Here is a 15,327-nt window from a genome sequence, read left to right as displayed (position 1 = left end):
CAATGAATATGAATGTATTATCCCCCTTACAGGGGTATCCCTCAACTGTTAACCTAACAATGGTAGCGTGGGCCATTCTGAAAGAATTTTCTTCATATACACAGACTACTCCAGACAGATACAATGACAGTTAGCCATCTAGTTTGGGTGGGTATAAGAACTGAATGCTGAAATGGAAATTGAGAGTAGGTAAATTGTTTAAAAGGTGTAACAGGAGGAAAACCTTGCAGTAGCACTATGAAACAATTGTTAGGATAGGGTAGAAAGTAAGATGGAAGCAAGAGATATGAAAAAGGGTATTGTAAAAGGATCAAAAGGGATTGCAGCTAGGGGCCGAAGGCATACTGCAAAGAACCTTACGCAATGCCTACATTTCACAGCATTAGGTGCACCGATGGCACTTTTCTTTTAGCAGCAAGAGATTCCATAATACTTCTTTGGATACTACCTCCTGGGCCTTTGAGATGAGTTACTTAAAAAGATTTGGTAAATGTTGTACCAAACTTTACAGAATCTAAATTTTCATGATAAAATTTATTATTTGGATACTTTCCTACTATTAAAGTTAGCTATATCTCTGTAATGATTAGGCGAGTCGGCATTCAAACAAAAAAATCAAATGGCTGCCTGGATGACTGTCTAGTTTACCTGTTCTCCACCAGGTGTGTTTCGAACGTTTTAGCTCATGTCAGAAATCTCCTTGACAGCCCACTAAGTTGTGGGGAGGCTGGGTGGGGGCTACTTTAACAGTAGGTAAGTATTCAAATAATAAATTCTATTATGAAAATTTATATTATTTGAGATGAATCTTACCTACTGTTAAAGTTAGCCAATTCCCACATTAAGTAGAAGACAGTGAGTAGTGCACCTAGACAAAAATCTGCTCAGCCAATCAAGCTAAAGGTTTCTCTCATGAAACCCAAAACATTCTTACCTGATCCGGAATCCTTTCTGGATTTTACTACCACCAGAAGTTGGATTCCATTCAGGGTGCAAGGCTCTCATACATGTGCAAAAAAGAGCAGCATTGTAAAGAAAACACTTCAATTCAGTCAAAATGAAACAGAAGCAGTGTGAAGGGACCCCAAGTGCCTGGGTCCAAAAGCCCTATAAAATGACAAGTCACTTAAAATTAATACCTTTATGATGTAAAGGAAAGATCCTATACAAAAATTGTACCCTCACGCTCCCCAAAATATTAAAACCCAGGATTTAAACAAGAGAGCCTACAGGATTGCTCTTTCTTCGGTTCAGGAAAAGACTACCTACTAGAAGTAGCAGATTAAGGGCTTTACTGTTTCAAACATAATTCTGCATACTATAGTTAGTGAGTGGAGAAAAACCAAATTGCACTTCTACTGCGCCAAATCAATGCTATCCTGAAGCAACAAACTGACATAACACTAAATAAAGTTACAACTGCTGCTCACATTATGAATGTTTATCTTCAACAAAGTTAGATATGGAGCTAGTTCTCATGCAATAGCCTAATCAAATATGTCACAGATGACCTTGTGTTCTTTGACAAAAGACGTTCTAGGTTTTTAAAATCACAAAAGAAAAGGTTAACTTTACCTCTTCCAGGCTTATCTATTGGCAGACAGCTAGGTTTTCTAAAACCACAAAACATTTTGCCTCTTCCAGGCTTAACCTTTGACAATGACATCTAAGTTTCCTAAAACCACAAAAGGAAAGGTTAACTTTGCTTCTTCCACGGTTAACCTTTGATAAAGATGTTCCAGGTTTTTTAAATGGATAACTACCTCTTCCAGGCTTAACCTATCTGATTAGTTTAAATGCCCCAAAGGGACTGAGAAGCATTTCCTTTCTTCTCCACTAAGGTGGTTACATTGAAATTCTTTCTCTGTAAAACATAGCCTTAACATCACCCTCAGCTCTAAGGCAGAAAGATAAAATAGCATTCCCTATAGCAGAGCTTAAAGAAGGGTGTCTGCAATAATTTTACTCATTAACTGCCAACAGTGCTAAATAAAAGGTTTCATAGTAAATAATTCAGAGAAAGTTTAGGCCTGCATTTAAACTCCAGAGAGCGATTGATATAGAGGTGAAGGAGCTTCAGTCTCAAAGCCTTACGGTGGTGATCCTCAGTGATATCTAAAAGCACATGATGCAATACCAAGGAAAGAATGCAACGATAACTTTGAAAGCAGACAGTAAAAAGTATTACTATCTCTAAAAAAGCAGATAAACATTGATGTCTACAAGGTTCCAGGTGCTGAAAATTCCTCTAGAATGGCACCCTTACCAATAAACAGACTGCTGTTTCTGACACTAGGCCACAGTTGTTTTCCACTTGATTAAGGATAGATCCTATGATAACTTGAAAATCCCCTTAGTGGGCAGGGACATTCTAGCATCTCCATGCGGTTAAGGAGATGCATAAGTTACTGGAATTGCATGGAATTGTATGGTCAAATCGATTTCCTCTTAATGGAAGAATAAGAGACATCTACCAAGAGTGCTAGAAATTCTGAAAATCATTTGCTCTGAGGCTAAAGGCTCTACAGGAGATGCTAAGCATTTCTTGAACACAGGAGATGCTAAGCATCTCTTGAACTTGAAATTGCTCAATATTAATTTGAGATACAAGAGGGAGGCATAGGAGTCTGAATCAAGCCACATTAAGGAAACACATCCACTGCTCAAGTCTGAGGGCCATCAGAGGAATAGTAATCATCTTGGTGTTCCTGTTGGAGCTCCACAGCAACTGCTTAACTTACAGATGTAAAAGCCAACTGCAGGTAGTTTGTTCTTTCATTCCCAATTGCCAAAATACTGTCCTTCTATAGAATGAATGATCAAACAAATAATGTGTAGTTAATTTCACTCAAATCAGCAAACTTCCCACAGACTGTTTCTGACTAGGGATAAACCTGCTAGGCATCTCTGATGGTCCTTCACTGTCCTGACAGCTAGAAAGTTTTACCAAATGTAGTATGAAAGTGTAATGATGTTAGTTAAAACTTTGTTTTGTGTTGAATGACAAAGGGAAAAACCTGGATGTAGGCTTAAGAACAAAATAGCCAATTTTTGGTTCCAGAGTCCCTCCTACAGAACCTGGCAACAAAGATGGTTCTGGATTACTTATAAATTAAAATAAAGTTACAGCTAGTTGTCAGCTTATGATCTATACAATTTACGATTGATCGACTTTACGACCACCCACAACTAAAACGACTGAGAATGGATGTGAGCAAGGAAGAGTTATGCCCAGCTGAACATATGACAGTTTTTCCCCAGCTCCCACCTCTCCACACACGCAGCTCACTTTTCAAGCTCCTAATGACTATTATCGTGGATCAGCAACAAGGATATAACTCCAGTAAACTTATGCCACCACATTCAACCGTAGATAAAAATGAGAGAAAATCATTTTAATCGAAACTTCCGGTCTTGAAAAAACACATTTTACTGTTGTTTTCACGCTAAAAGATAAGTAACGTAACGATAAAGCTCATACTACAATAAAATAGAGTGAAAATAGGGAAGGAACCACATATATTTTTACATAATAAACATGCCCACAACACAATCTGTTACAAAAAAAAATAATTTAGTTCACGAGACGTATTAAATTCATATTTTGACTTAAAAACACGTCATATAATGACAAATTATCTTGTCTCATATAGGAATATGAATATAAAATTTAGGCTTGAAGCCAAGCGCTGGAATCCATAGGGATTATTCAGCGCATGTCTCATATAAGTAAAGTATCTAGATATTTTATGCTAACTAGAAGCAAGGCAAGTCGCTCCGAACTGAGTTAAATACGGCGAAATAAACTTGTATTCGCCATCAGCTGATTTCCAAACCAAAACACTGGTCGCTCAATTATGCCAATGTTGGTCTGAATCTGATTCCTGTTTTGAGTCCTATTTTTTTTTTTTCTACTGATATATCACAGTCAGAATGCAATGAACCCCCAAAATTGGCTTATATTAATAAATTACTGAATTATATTGTATATGTAGTATACAGTATACTGTAGGCTAGGCTACTCTATTCGTATGTATACAATGTACCATGATATTATCATCATCGTATACGTGAGGCTAACTTGTTAATGTAATTTAATTTCTCTTTGTACTGAATTATCATAAGCCAATGTGCATTGAACCTAGAGAATTAGCTGAAATTAATAATTAGTATGCCAAATATGTATAAAGTATAGTGTAGTGTAGGCTAGGCTACCCTATATGTAAAGATGGTACTGATTATCATAGTATAGGCTGGGCTAGTATAATATTCTGAGGGTAAATTAATATGGGCCAACTTATGTCCAAATCGTCTTATGACCGGTTGATCGTAACCAATTGCAGTCTTAAGTCGACAACTAGCTGTAGTAAGTCGTAATTTCTTACGCCAAGGTTGTACATTTAGCCTGATTATCTGATAAAATCACCAGTGAGGCCATATTCCTAATTAGCCCTTACCATATAGGAAGCTTCCTTCTGGCCTAAAATTCTTCAAGAAGCAAGAACCTAGCCATGTCTAACAGACAAGCCTGCACAATTAAGTATCATCCCCATATCACTAGATAAGAATGAGGATTTAGAGAACTAAAAATCGTAATGCATGAAAACTGGGTCAGGTGAAGCAACAGGTGCTTGGCCTTTAGAATACTGTTTACAGAGTTGGCCAACTTGAACCAGTGATTCAGTAGAAAAAATTATTACTCCTAAAAATCGACACCATCCACCTATGGGCGACAAAATCCCTGGCAATACTTATAGAGGTGCTGTACACTAAACAAAGTACACATAAACATCTTGAAGGAACTAGCCATGTCTAACAGACAAGCCTGCACAATTAAGTATCATCCCCATATCACTAGATAAGAATGAGGATTTAGAGAACTAAAAATCGTAATGCATGAAAACTGGGTCAGGTGAAGCAACAGGTGCTTGGCCTTTAGAATACTGTTTACAGAGTTGGCCAACTTGAACCAGTGATTCAGTAGAAAAAATTATTACTCCTAAAAATCGACACCATCCACCTATGGGCGACAAAATCCCTGGCAATACTTATAGAGGTGCTGTACACTAAACAAAGTACACATAAACATCTTGAAGGAACTTTCATGACTGAAGATGTACTGGTAAAGAGGAATATATTTCTGTATATCTACCACAAGTCTGACTGTTCTTAGAAAGGCACACAAAACCATTATAGAAAACCAAAAGTACGGGGACAGACATTTCCTGTTATTCAGTCTCAAAATGTCCAAGAATGACTGCCTATTTTCAATTGCTTATGGAGCTAGAAAGACAGGTAAAATCCCAGTGAATTGCTGGCTGTTCCATTCATTCTCTCTAATACAACCTCCTGCTAAGGAAAGAGACACTTCTGCTGAAGACAACAAAGGAACAGCTATAAGCAGGAGATTAAACCAGTGGAGGGCAACCAAAAAGGATCTTAACTCCCCTTCACCATCTCCACCATGTAAGGTATTGGTCCCTAGTCTCTCCAATCATGCCAGAAGGTTGCAACTGTCCATCTACCAGAACCTGAGGTCTGCAAATGTCTCCAAAAGGTATAAAACAGGACTGAACCAATAGATACTCCCTTATCGCCTTAATCTGAGCTGCATAAGCAGACAGAAGCAAAAGTGTTCTCACTTCTACCAAACTAAGTAAGCACATATAAGCATGAGGACATTAGCTTGCAGCATCAGAAATGAGTTAACTCTTTTCCTGGCTAAACTGCCACTGGCACCAGAATCTTAAAGCTAGCTTCATAAACTCGCTAAGCTGGCGCCTACACTGAGTAAAAGGTGACAACTCAACAACCTAGACCGAGACTCCATCAGCATGTCCAAAACACCAGTCAGTCATGACTTCGTCTCCCCATAGGAAAGAGAAAGACTATCGCAAGAGGCGGACCCAGGCTCTCCACAACTTTATTAGAAACAAGCAGACAAGCCATGGCAGACCTAAAGGGAGCTTTGCGTGTCCAGGTACATTTAAAGTTAAACTCGCTCTAATTGAAGGAAAAAGCTTAGGTTCTCTTTTCCAAATATTTAAAGGATGCTGAAATACGCTAAGATAAGAGAGAGACTCTCTATGTGGCCTCTTTCCTCAACTAAATGAGGATACAGCAAAGCATAAGGTTGCAACAAACGCTGACCAGACCAAAGGAGTTTCTCCAATTCAAACTCTTCTTCCGCCAGAGGGCGACAGGAGGAGACAGCTGCCAACAATAGGTAAACAAAAGCCTAAAGGATTGCTCTTTCTTTACAACAACTGGCGACAGGACGGGACACTTGTCGATAAAAAGCACCAGCAGCCGAGTATTGTATCATGTCCACGACTCAATGAAAGGGAGACAGTCTTAAGCGACTTATGGAGTTAGTAACTCAGCTATGTCCAAAGGTCAGCTGATGGAAATAAAAAGGAGGCACAAAAAAAAAAAAAAAAAAAGGGAAAGATTGGAAGGTGGGGGAGAGCAGTTACAATAACTCTCCCGCATCGTCCAAAAGCAAACCAACATATACTTTAAAGCATTCCTATACGGCACATCATAAGAAAGCTCTGAATCTAAAATAATATCTAGCTTTGAAAGAACCTTAGATACTATAAACATTGTAAATTTGAAAGAAACATACCAAGGCAGTAGTAAGAGATTTGTCGATAGCCGAAGAAAAAGCATGCAAAGAACGAACAAGTTCATTTCGACAAAGGGCTAGCAGACAAGAACTTAGAATAACCAAGGGAATGCGAAAATGAACGTTCAATATGGGGGGGCACTTGGAATGGTTCCCTTTCCCTATAATAAATTCAGTTAAACCTTTAACAGATTCTAGAATAAGGCTTACATCCTATTTAAGTTCCTCAATATGTTTTTCCTGAACCTAAACGGGAGCGCAAGTCATAGCTAAAGAGGAAATGTCAGAACTAGATACGTATTAGTATTCAACCTAGCATAGGAAAAAACCATTGGCTGATTAGGGCTAACTACAGGCGAAGGCTCACCAAGAAGGGAAGAAAAGGAAGCTTATGCCATGACCTACTTAACTGCTCCTCCAATCTATCTGCTTCCCTACTTTTCCTATATCTGATACTTTAACAATAAGATCCTTAAGCTAATCCCTGCATTCATTACACTCTGTACCCCTGCAGTGGTACAAACATTATGCTAATCTACCTTAAAATTAGGCATCCTGCTTACACAGAAATCATTCCCACATAACGTGATGTTAGTAGATTTGCTTCTGGTGGAAGATATCCTAGGAAGATTAAAATTACGGTACCGTGACAGGAGAAACCAGCCAAAATTCACAAAATACCAATAATTGTCTACACCTAATGGCAGCAACGAGAATTCTGACATGAGCTAAAAATTCGAAACACACCTGGTGGAGAACAGGTGAACTAGACCTTCCAGGCAGCCACTCTAACTTTAACAGTAGGTAAGATTCACCTCAAATGAATTAATGTAAGATTGACAAACTGATTTACATTTGACAGCTACTGTCCACTTTGGTAATGAATAGGGAGTCATAATTTAAATGGAAACTTTTGTATGGTCTCCAAGTAAACTGAACCATAACTTTGAAACACTTATATTTATAAATATGCAGCACAGAAAATACAAGGACACCTTAAAAAATTAAATGACTTTTGAAACTAAATAACATCCAAAAAACAATATATGTACAGTAATACCTTGAGATACGAGTATACCGAGCTCGCAAGTCAATTTGCTCGTATCTCAATTCAATTTTTCCCATATAAAATAACTGACAAAAACTCAATCTGTTCCAGCCCCCTAAAAACACTAAAACCAATGTTAATAATAATAGAAAAAATATGTTTTTAATTGCTATACTGTATAGACATACTGTACAAACACACACAAAATGATATAATAAATGATTACTGAGATATGAAATAAAATGTAGTTTTATATAGTTCTTACCATCGAGACAGACAATAGTGGCTAACAACGGTGTGTACTCCACTCATAATCATGTGCCAACTCACCCACGCGGACACCACGCTCATGTTTCTCAATAATTTCATGCTTTAACTCCATAGTCATCATGCCTTTTTCTTCTCACTGCCAACCTTACCACTCACTTTCTTAGGACCCATCACTTATTACAAAGAATATCCACAAATAAAGTAAAAATCACGTAAATAACACAAACACAACACAGGAGATGCTCGGGAAATGTGTATGGAAGTCGCTGCCATCTAGCGTGTTCATATCTCAATATTGTGCTTGTATCTCAATGGAAAATTTTGCTCGGAGGCTGGCTCGTGTATGTCAAGGTATTACTGTACCACTTATATGCTTAAGAGCAAAAAAACATGATACTATTTCACTTACAATGAATTTTAAGATGTTAAAAATATGGAATATTTCTAACATCACAGTAATTATAAGCCAGAGTACCAATTAAACTATGTGCATAATACACACAATACTTAAAACTAGTACACAGATAGTTAAAACTGTCCATAAAAATTAATAGATAACAAAAAGCTATTCCACAAATCTAAAAAAAAGAAAGAAATATGGTGACTGCAAAAGATAAAAACCTTTGTTTCAGCAATTTGTTTCCTCAAGTGACTAAAGTAAAGTAACTGAGGAACATTTGTACATGCTTTAAACAGACCAAGAGAATGGATAAAAGATGTTGAGACAGATAGCTCAAGTATATATCCTTTTTTACAAATACAAGAAAAAACATCAATTCTTAAATTTTCTAGGATTTCTAATAGGATTTCTAAGAAAGAACAAACATTTACATTGAAATCATACCTTAAGTTCATGTCCCAAAATAGCAGCTTGATGCATTAACTTCTTTGGAATACACCCTACATTGACACAAGTACCTCCAAGACCCCAAGTTGTACCTTTTGGGGTTGGGGTAACAAAGTCACAGACAGCAACTTTAGCTCCAAGATCAGCAGCTTGCTTGGATGCTGCCAAACCCCCTGAGCCACCTCCAATAACAATCTGAAGAAAAAGATTACAATTTATTCCAATTAATGTGAGGAATACTCCACTCTGCCATTCAAAATGTAAATTTCCATTCATAACTTCAATTTTCAGAGAACTCCAGAAAAAAAGCTGAAATTCAACACAATAATGATTTAGCCTATACTACCTGTCAAGCACATTATTCAACAGTTTATATCATACACAAATCTAGAAAGTGAAGAGCAAAAGTAATAAGTTAACAGACATCACCAACAGTATTATTTCCAGTTAAGTCATTTCAACATATAGCAACAAATTTAAAATGACTTACATCTGTTTATACATAAATAAAAGGCAAATAACATTTAAAAAAAAGTTAAAATATGTAAAATAACATGGGATGTACATTATAAAATTCGAAAACTTAAAAATGGTAAAAAAAAAAAAAATCTTTGTAAGACTAATATTATACTATGTACTGCAGAGTTTTACACACTGTACATAGTTCCTGTGCTCAACCATCATGCATAAAAATACAAATCTACAGAAAAGTGCCAATTCACATAGAAACAAATGTTAAAATAATACAAAATACAAAATAATATACTACCAGCACAGCATACTAATGTAACGTGCACTAAGTAAAGCTACTTAAAGGCTTTAAATGTTAAAAACTTACATTGAAAACGAACATGATATTGTTAAACTACAATAAAGTTTTGTACATACTTACCTGGCAGATATATACTTAGCTATAGTCTCCGACGTTCCCGACAGAATTTCAAATCTCGCGGCACACGCGACAGGTAGGTCAGGTGGTCTATCTTACCCGCAGCTGGGTGGCGGGTGTACGAACCAATCCCCCTTGCTTGTCAGATTTTTCTCTTCCACCTGTCTCCTGAGGGGAGGCTGGGTGGGCCATTAATCGTATATATCTGCCAGGTAAGTATGTACAAAACTTTATTGTAGTTTAACAATATCATTTTTGTACATGAACTTCCCTGTCAGATATATACTTAGCTGATTGGCACCCTTGGTGGAGGGTAAGAGACAGCTAAATAATACAGGTAAGACGGGAAACAACTAATGTTGTAGGATATAAAAACCTTGGTTCTCACCTTTTCAGGATGAAGACTTCATAGATACTGTCTCTGAGTCTGCATTGCCTGGAGAGCTACAGCTAGGACGTGACCTGTTGCTGAAGACTCTCGGATCTACCACTGGGATATGTGATCCCCTATTGTGGTAGAATCCAAGTCGGATCCTGTTAAAGGGACCTTGTCCACTTACATAACAGATCCTTACCACTACCTCTGCAAGGAGCCAAAACCCACCAGACCACCTAACCAAAATACAAAGGGTTAATATTACGACAAAGAGAGGTGCCTCCTGCAACCTCTTTCAGACAACCAAAAACACAAATACAAAATATAGGGTAACATATAAAAAATTTACACAGGATAAGTTTCAGCTCCCTGCCCCAGCACCGAATCCGCCGATACGAAAGGGCCCAAGGCGAAGCATTTATCATACGTGATTTTTACATCACGTAGGTAGTGGTTTGCGAAAACCGATTGGCATCTCCAAAAAGTCGCCTCCATCAAGTTCCGCATAGACATTTTTCTTGAATGCAAGCGAAGTTGCAATGGCTCTCACCTCGTGAGCTTTCACTTTCAGTAGTCTAAAATGCTCTTCCTTACAGGCAACATGTGCCTCTGTAATAAGACTTCTCAGGAAGAAGGAAAGAGCATTCTTCGACATGGGCCGAGTGGGGTCCTTTACGGAGCACCAAAGCACATCTTGATTAGCCTTAAGTTGTTCCTTCCTCTTAAGATAATACTTCATAATTCACATAGGGCAAAGAGTTCTTTCAGGCTCTTCCCCTACCAGAAAAGATAAACCACGAACTTCAAAGCTCCTGGGCCAAGGACGTGATGGGTTTTCATTCTTTGCAAGAAACCCTGGAAGAAACGAACACACCATAGAATCTTCCTTAAACCCGACATTGCCCTCAATAGCTTGGAGCTCACTCACCCTCTTAGCTGTAGCTAGGGCCAAAAGGAAGAGAGCCTTCTTCGTCAGGTCCTTGAAAGAGGCTGAGCCAGGAGGTTCGAATCTAGACGATCCAAGGAGTAGAACTACGTCTAGATTCCAGTTCGGTACAACATGAGGACGCTTAATGGTTTCAAATGATCTAATAAGATCATGCAGGTCCTTATCATCGGAGATATTTAAGCCTCTATGCCGAAATACCGCCGCCAACATACTGCGGTATCCCTTAATAGTTGACACAACAAGATGACACTCTTCTTTTAGAAAAATTAGGAAATCCGCCATTTGGGTCACAGAGGTACTAGAAGAGGAAATGTTCTTCCTCTTGCACCATCGTCTGAAGACATCCCACTTTGACTGGTATACACTCAAGGTGGAAGGTCTCCTCGCTCTTGCGATTGCTTTAGCAGCTGTTGCTGAAAAGCCTTTCGCTCTGACCAGACTTTGGACAGTCTGAAGCCAGTCAGACTGAGAGCGAGGAGATTTTTGTGGTACCTGTCGAAGTGGGGTTGTCTGAGTAGATCGCTCCTTAGCGGGAGCGATCTTGGAAGGTCCACTAACCATTCCAGTACCTCTGTGAACCATTCTTGGGCCGGCCAAAAGGGAGCGATTAAGATCATTCTCGTTGAATCGGACTCTACGAATTTTTTTATGGTTAGCCCCAGGATCTTGAAGGGGGGAAACGCGTAGACGTCGAGTCCGCTCCAGTCTAGAAGAAGAGCATCTATTGCTAATGCCTCTGGATCCGATATCGGAGAGCAGTAAGGATCCAGTCTCTTGTTCTTTGACGTGGCAAAGAGGTCTATGTGTGGCCTGCCCCATAACTTCCACAGGCTCTGGCATACATCCAAATGAAGGGTCCACTCTGTGGGAAGGACCTGATCTTTCCTGCTGAGGAGATCTGCTCTTACATTCCTTTCTCCCTGCACGAACCTGGTGAGAAGCTTGATTCCCCTTTCTTACGCCCACAGAAGAAGGTCTCTTGCTGTCTCGCACAGGGAGAAGGAATGCGTCCCCCCCTGTTTCCTGATATATGCCAGAGCTGTAGTGTTGTCCGCTTTGACCTGCACTACCGATCTGACTTTGGGCTCGAAAGCTTTCAGAGCCAACCACACAGCCATCAACTCCTTTCTGTTGATGTGCCAGGCTACCTGGTCCCCCACCCAGGTACCTGACACTTCGCTAGTTCCCAGAGTCGCCCCCCACCCAGTGTCCGACGCGTCGGAGAACAACACCAGGTTGGGGGTCTGGGATTGAAGAGACAGTCCCTTCGCAAAGAGGTTGGGATCTGTCCACCATAAGAGATGTTTCTTGACGTCCTGGGATAACGACAGGGAGAACGTCAAATCCTGAGAACGACGACTCCAATTCCGATGAAGAAAGAATTGGAGCGGTCTCAGGTGCAACCTTCCTAGGGAAACGAATTGCTCCAGCGAGGACAGCGTCCCCAGCAGACTCATGCACTCCCTCACTGTGCATACTTCTTTCCCTAGGAAGGTTGTTACTCTCTCGAATCCTCGGGCTATCCTTTCCTGAGAGGGAAAAGCCCGAAAACTCAGAGTTCATCTGTATCTCGAGATACACACACACTTGTTCGGGAATTAGTGACGACTTCTTGAAATTGACGAGAAGTCCCAACGCCTTCGTCAATTCTAGTGTTATTTACTTGTAAGTCCTTCAAACAACGATCTTCTGAATTGGCCCTTATCAGCCAATTGTCGAGGTACATGGATATCCTCACCCCTTTCAAATGAAGCCATTGAGCTACATTTCTCAAGATCCCCGTGAACACTTGAGGGGCCGTCGAGAGGCCGAAACACAGAGCCCTGAACTGAAAAATTTTCCCCCCCATCATGAATCTGAGAAACTTCCTCGAGGAAGGATGGATCGGTACGTGGAAGTAAGCGTCCTGTAAATCCAAGGAAACCATCCAGTCCCCTGGACGAAGTGCTGCCAGCACTGATGAAGGTGTTTCCATCATGAACTTCTTCTTTTCTACGAAGAAGTTCAGGGCGCTTACGTCCAACACCGGTCTCCATCCCCCTGAGGACTTCGGAACTAGGAAAAGGCGGTTGTAGAAGCCCGATGAACGATGGTCTGTCACTAGTTTGATAGCCCCCTTCTCCAGCATCTGATCTACTGCTAGATGGAGAGCTTGATTCATGATGGGGTCTCTGTACCTGGCCGTCAGCTCCCTTGGGGTGGTCGTCAAGGGAGGTCTTGCGACGAAAGGGATGAGGTAACCTCTCCTCAAAATTGAAAGGGTCCAAAGATCCGCCCCTTTCTGGGCCCAGACTTCTGCAAATTCTAAGAGTCTGGCGCCCACCGTTGTTTGAAGGACTTGCAAGTTATTTGGGGGCTTTAACTGACTTGGCGAAAGTCTTACCCCTTCTTGAAGGTCTACGACCTCTAAACGTAGAGGTTCTTGAGGAAGAAGCCCCTCGAAAGGGTTCTCGAACACTTGACTTTTCCTTCTTAGCCTTGGTAGGGAAGGAAGGGCGAGGTTTTCTTGCAGACTGTGCCAAAAGGTCCTGGGTGGCTTTAGCCGAAAGCGATCTCGAAATGTCCTGCACTAGATGTTTAGGGAACAACTGAGCGGACAGAGGAGCAAACAGCAAAGAAGACCTCTGGGCGTGGGAGACAGACTTCGTTAAGAAGGAACAATAAACGGACCTCTTCTTCACGATCCCGGCCCCATACAGGGAGGCGATTTCACTCGCTCCGTCTCTTACCGACTTGTCCATACAAGACAAAACAAACATGAGATGTTCTGGAGAAAAGGACTCTGGCACTTCCATCTTCTTGGCTAGGACTCCCAACGACCATTCAAGGAAGTTAAATACCTCCAGCACTCTGAACATGCCTTTCAGCATGTGATCTACTTCATTCATTGCCCAAGTCGTCTTTGCAGAGTTAAGGGCAGCTCTCCTCGTAGAATCTACCAGCGCCGAAAAATCCGAATCAGCCGAAGACGGTAGACCCAATCCTAAGGACTCTCCTGTTTCGTACCAGAAACCAGCGCGTCCTGATAACTTCGAAGGAGGAAAAGCGAACATCGTTTTCCCTGCTTCTTCTTTGGAAGCCATCCAGGAACCAAAACTCCTCAGTGCCTTCTTCATTGAAAGAGTTGGCTTCATCCTCACACAAGAAGAACTCTTCGCTGTCTTCGCCGTTGAAAAAAGTGAGTGAGGAGAAGGAGGAGCCGTAGGAGTAAGGGAATCCCCAAAAACTTGCAAAAGTAGCTCTGTAAGCTTCTTGTAAGAAGACACAGCAGCAGAAGTGTTCGGTTCCTCATCCGAACCTTCTAGGACGTCTTGTCGAGGCAAGCGCGGAAGATCCTTAGGTGACGAAGGGATCCTAGTAGGAGCTGAGCGAGAGGTTGGAGAGCGCCTTCTCGTAGAAGAGTTCACATCCACTGGAGAACGATGAGAAGATCTGGTTGTCTACAATGAGACTCCCTCTTCGAGGTAGACGGAATCTCAGCAGAAGGAGAGGTAGGGCTCCTACCCCGAGAATCCTTGGATACATCCACAGGGCGCTTACGAGGAGGCGAGCGCCTACCAGACTCTGTGCGCCTATCCTGAGGCGAGCGGCTGCCAGGAGAAGAGCGCCTATCGGGAGCAGAGCGCTTGCGCGGCTCTCTATTCTTGTCCAGTTGAGTACGATCAACGGAAGTTCGACTGGAAGGCGAAATGCGCCTACTAGGAGAAGGCTGCTTGCGAGACTCTTGACCTCTAACAAGAGGATAACATTCAGGAGAAGGGCGCTTCAAAGCTAACGAGCGCCTACCTGGAGAAGGGCGCTTGCGAGGTTCCTGGTGCCTACCAAGAGACGAACGGTCAGGAGTAGTGCGTCTAGAAGAGGGAGAGCGCCTACACGGAGAAGGGCGCTTGAAAGACTCTTGTTGTCTGCCCCGAGGAGAATAATCAGGAGTAGGACGCCTTAAAAGAGATGAGCGCCTACTAGGAGATCGACGTGCAGTAGGCTCTTGGCGCCTACCTTGCGGGGAGCGGCTAACAGCAGGACGCCTATCAGGCGCACGGCTCCTACCAGACTCTTGACGCCTGTAAGGAGAGAAGTCACGATCTGACACTCGAGGAGAGCGACATCTGGAAGAAGAACGCCTACTTGTAGAAGGGCGCCTTCTAGGTTCTTGAGGCTGCTGAGGAGAAGTCCCACGCGAGGGAGTCGAAGATATAGCGTGATGTGTAGGCGCAGTGCGCTTACCGGAAGCGGGAATCCAATCTGGAGAAAAAACTTCTTTCTCCATAGACCGTCCGACCGATGTTTGGCGCCTTGAAGTCGAAAGAGAGCCAGGAGAGC

At 41.5% G+C, this 15,327-nt stretch overlaps 1 protein-coding gene across 1 annotated transcript in view; it reads right to left on the bottom strand.

Annotated features, from left to right (window-relative positions):
- The window catches only part of LOC135195636 (thioredoxin reductase 1, cytoplasmic-like), a 100,882-nt gene that overhangs the window by 48,310 nt on the left and 37,245 nt on the right, over nucleotides 1–15,327 (bottom strand). Inside the window, exon 4 of the mRNA XM_064221994.1 lies at nucleotides 8,791–8,988. Coding sequence (XP_064078064.1) covers nucleotides 8,791–8,988 — 198 coding nt within the window. The remainder of the gene's footprint in view (nucleotides 1–8,790; nucleotides 8,989–15,327) is intronic.

Source organism: Macrobrachium nipponense, chromosome 16, assembly GCF_015104395.2.
Source record: "Macrobrachium nipponense isolate FS-2020 chromosome 16, ASM1510439v2, whole genome shotgun sequence".
In the NCBI taxonomy this organism is placed as follows: Eukaryota; Metazoa; Arthropoda; class Malacostraca; order Decapoda; family Palaemonidae; genus Macrobrachium; species Macrobrachium nipponense.
Note: the sequence above shows the minus strand (reverse complement) of the source record. Positions and strands in the feature narration are given on the sequence as shown.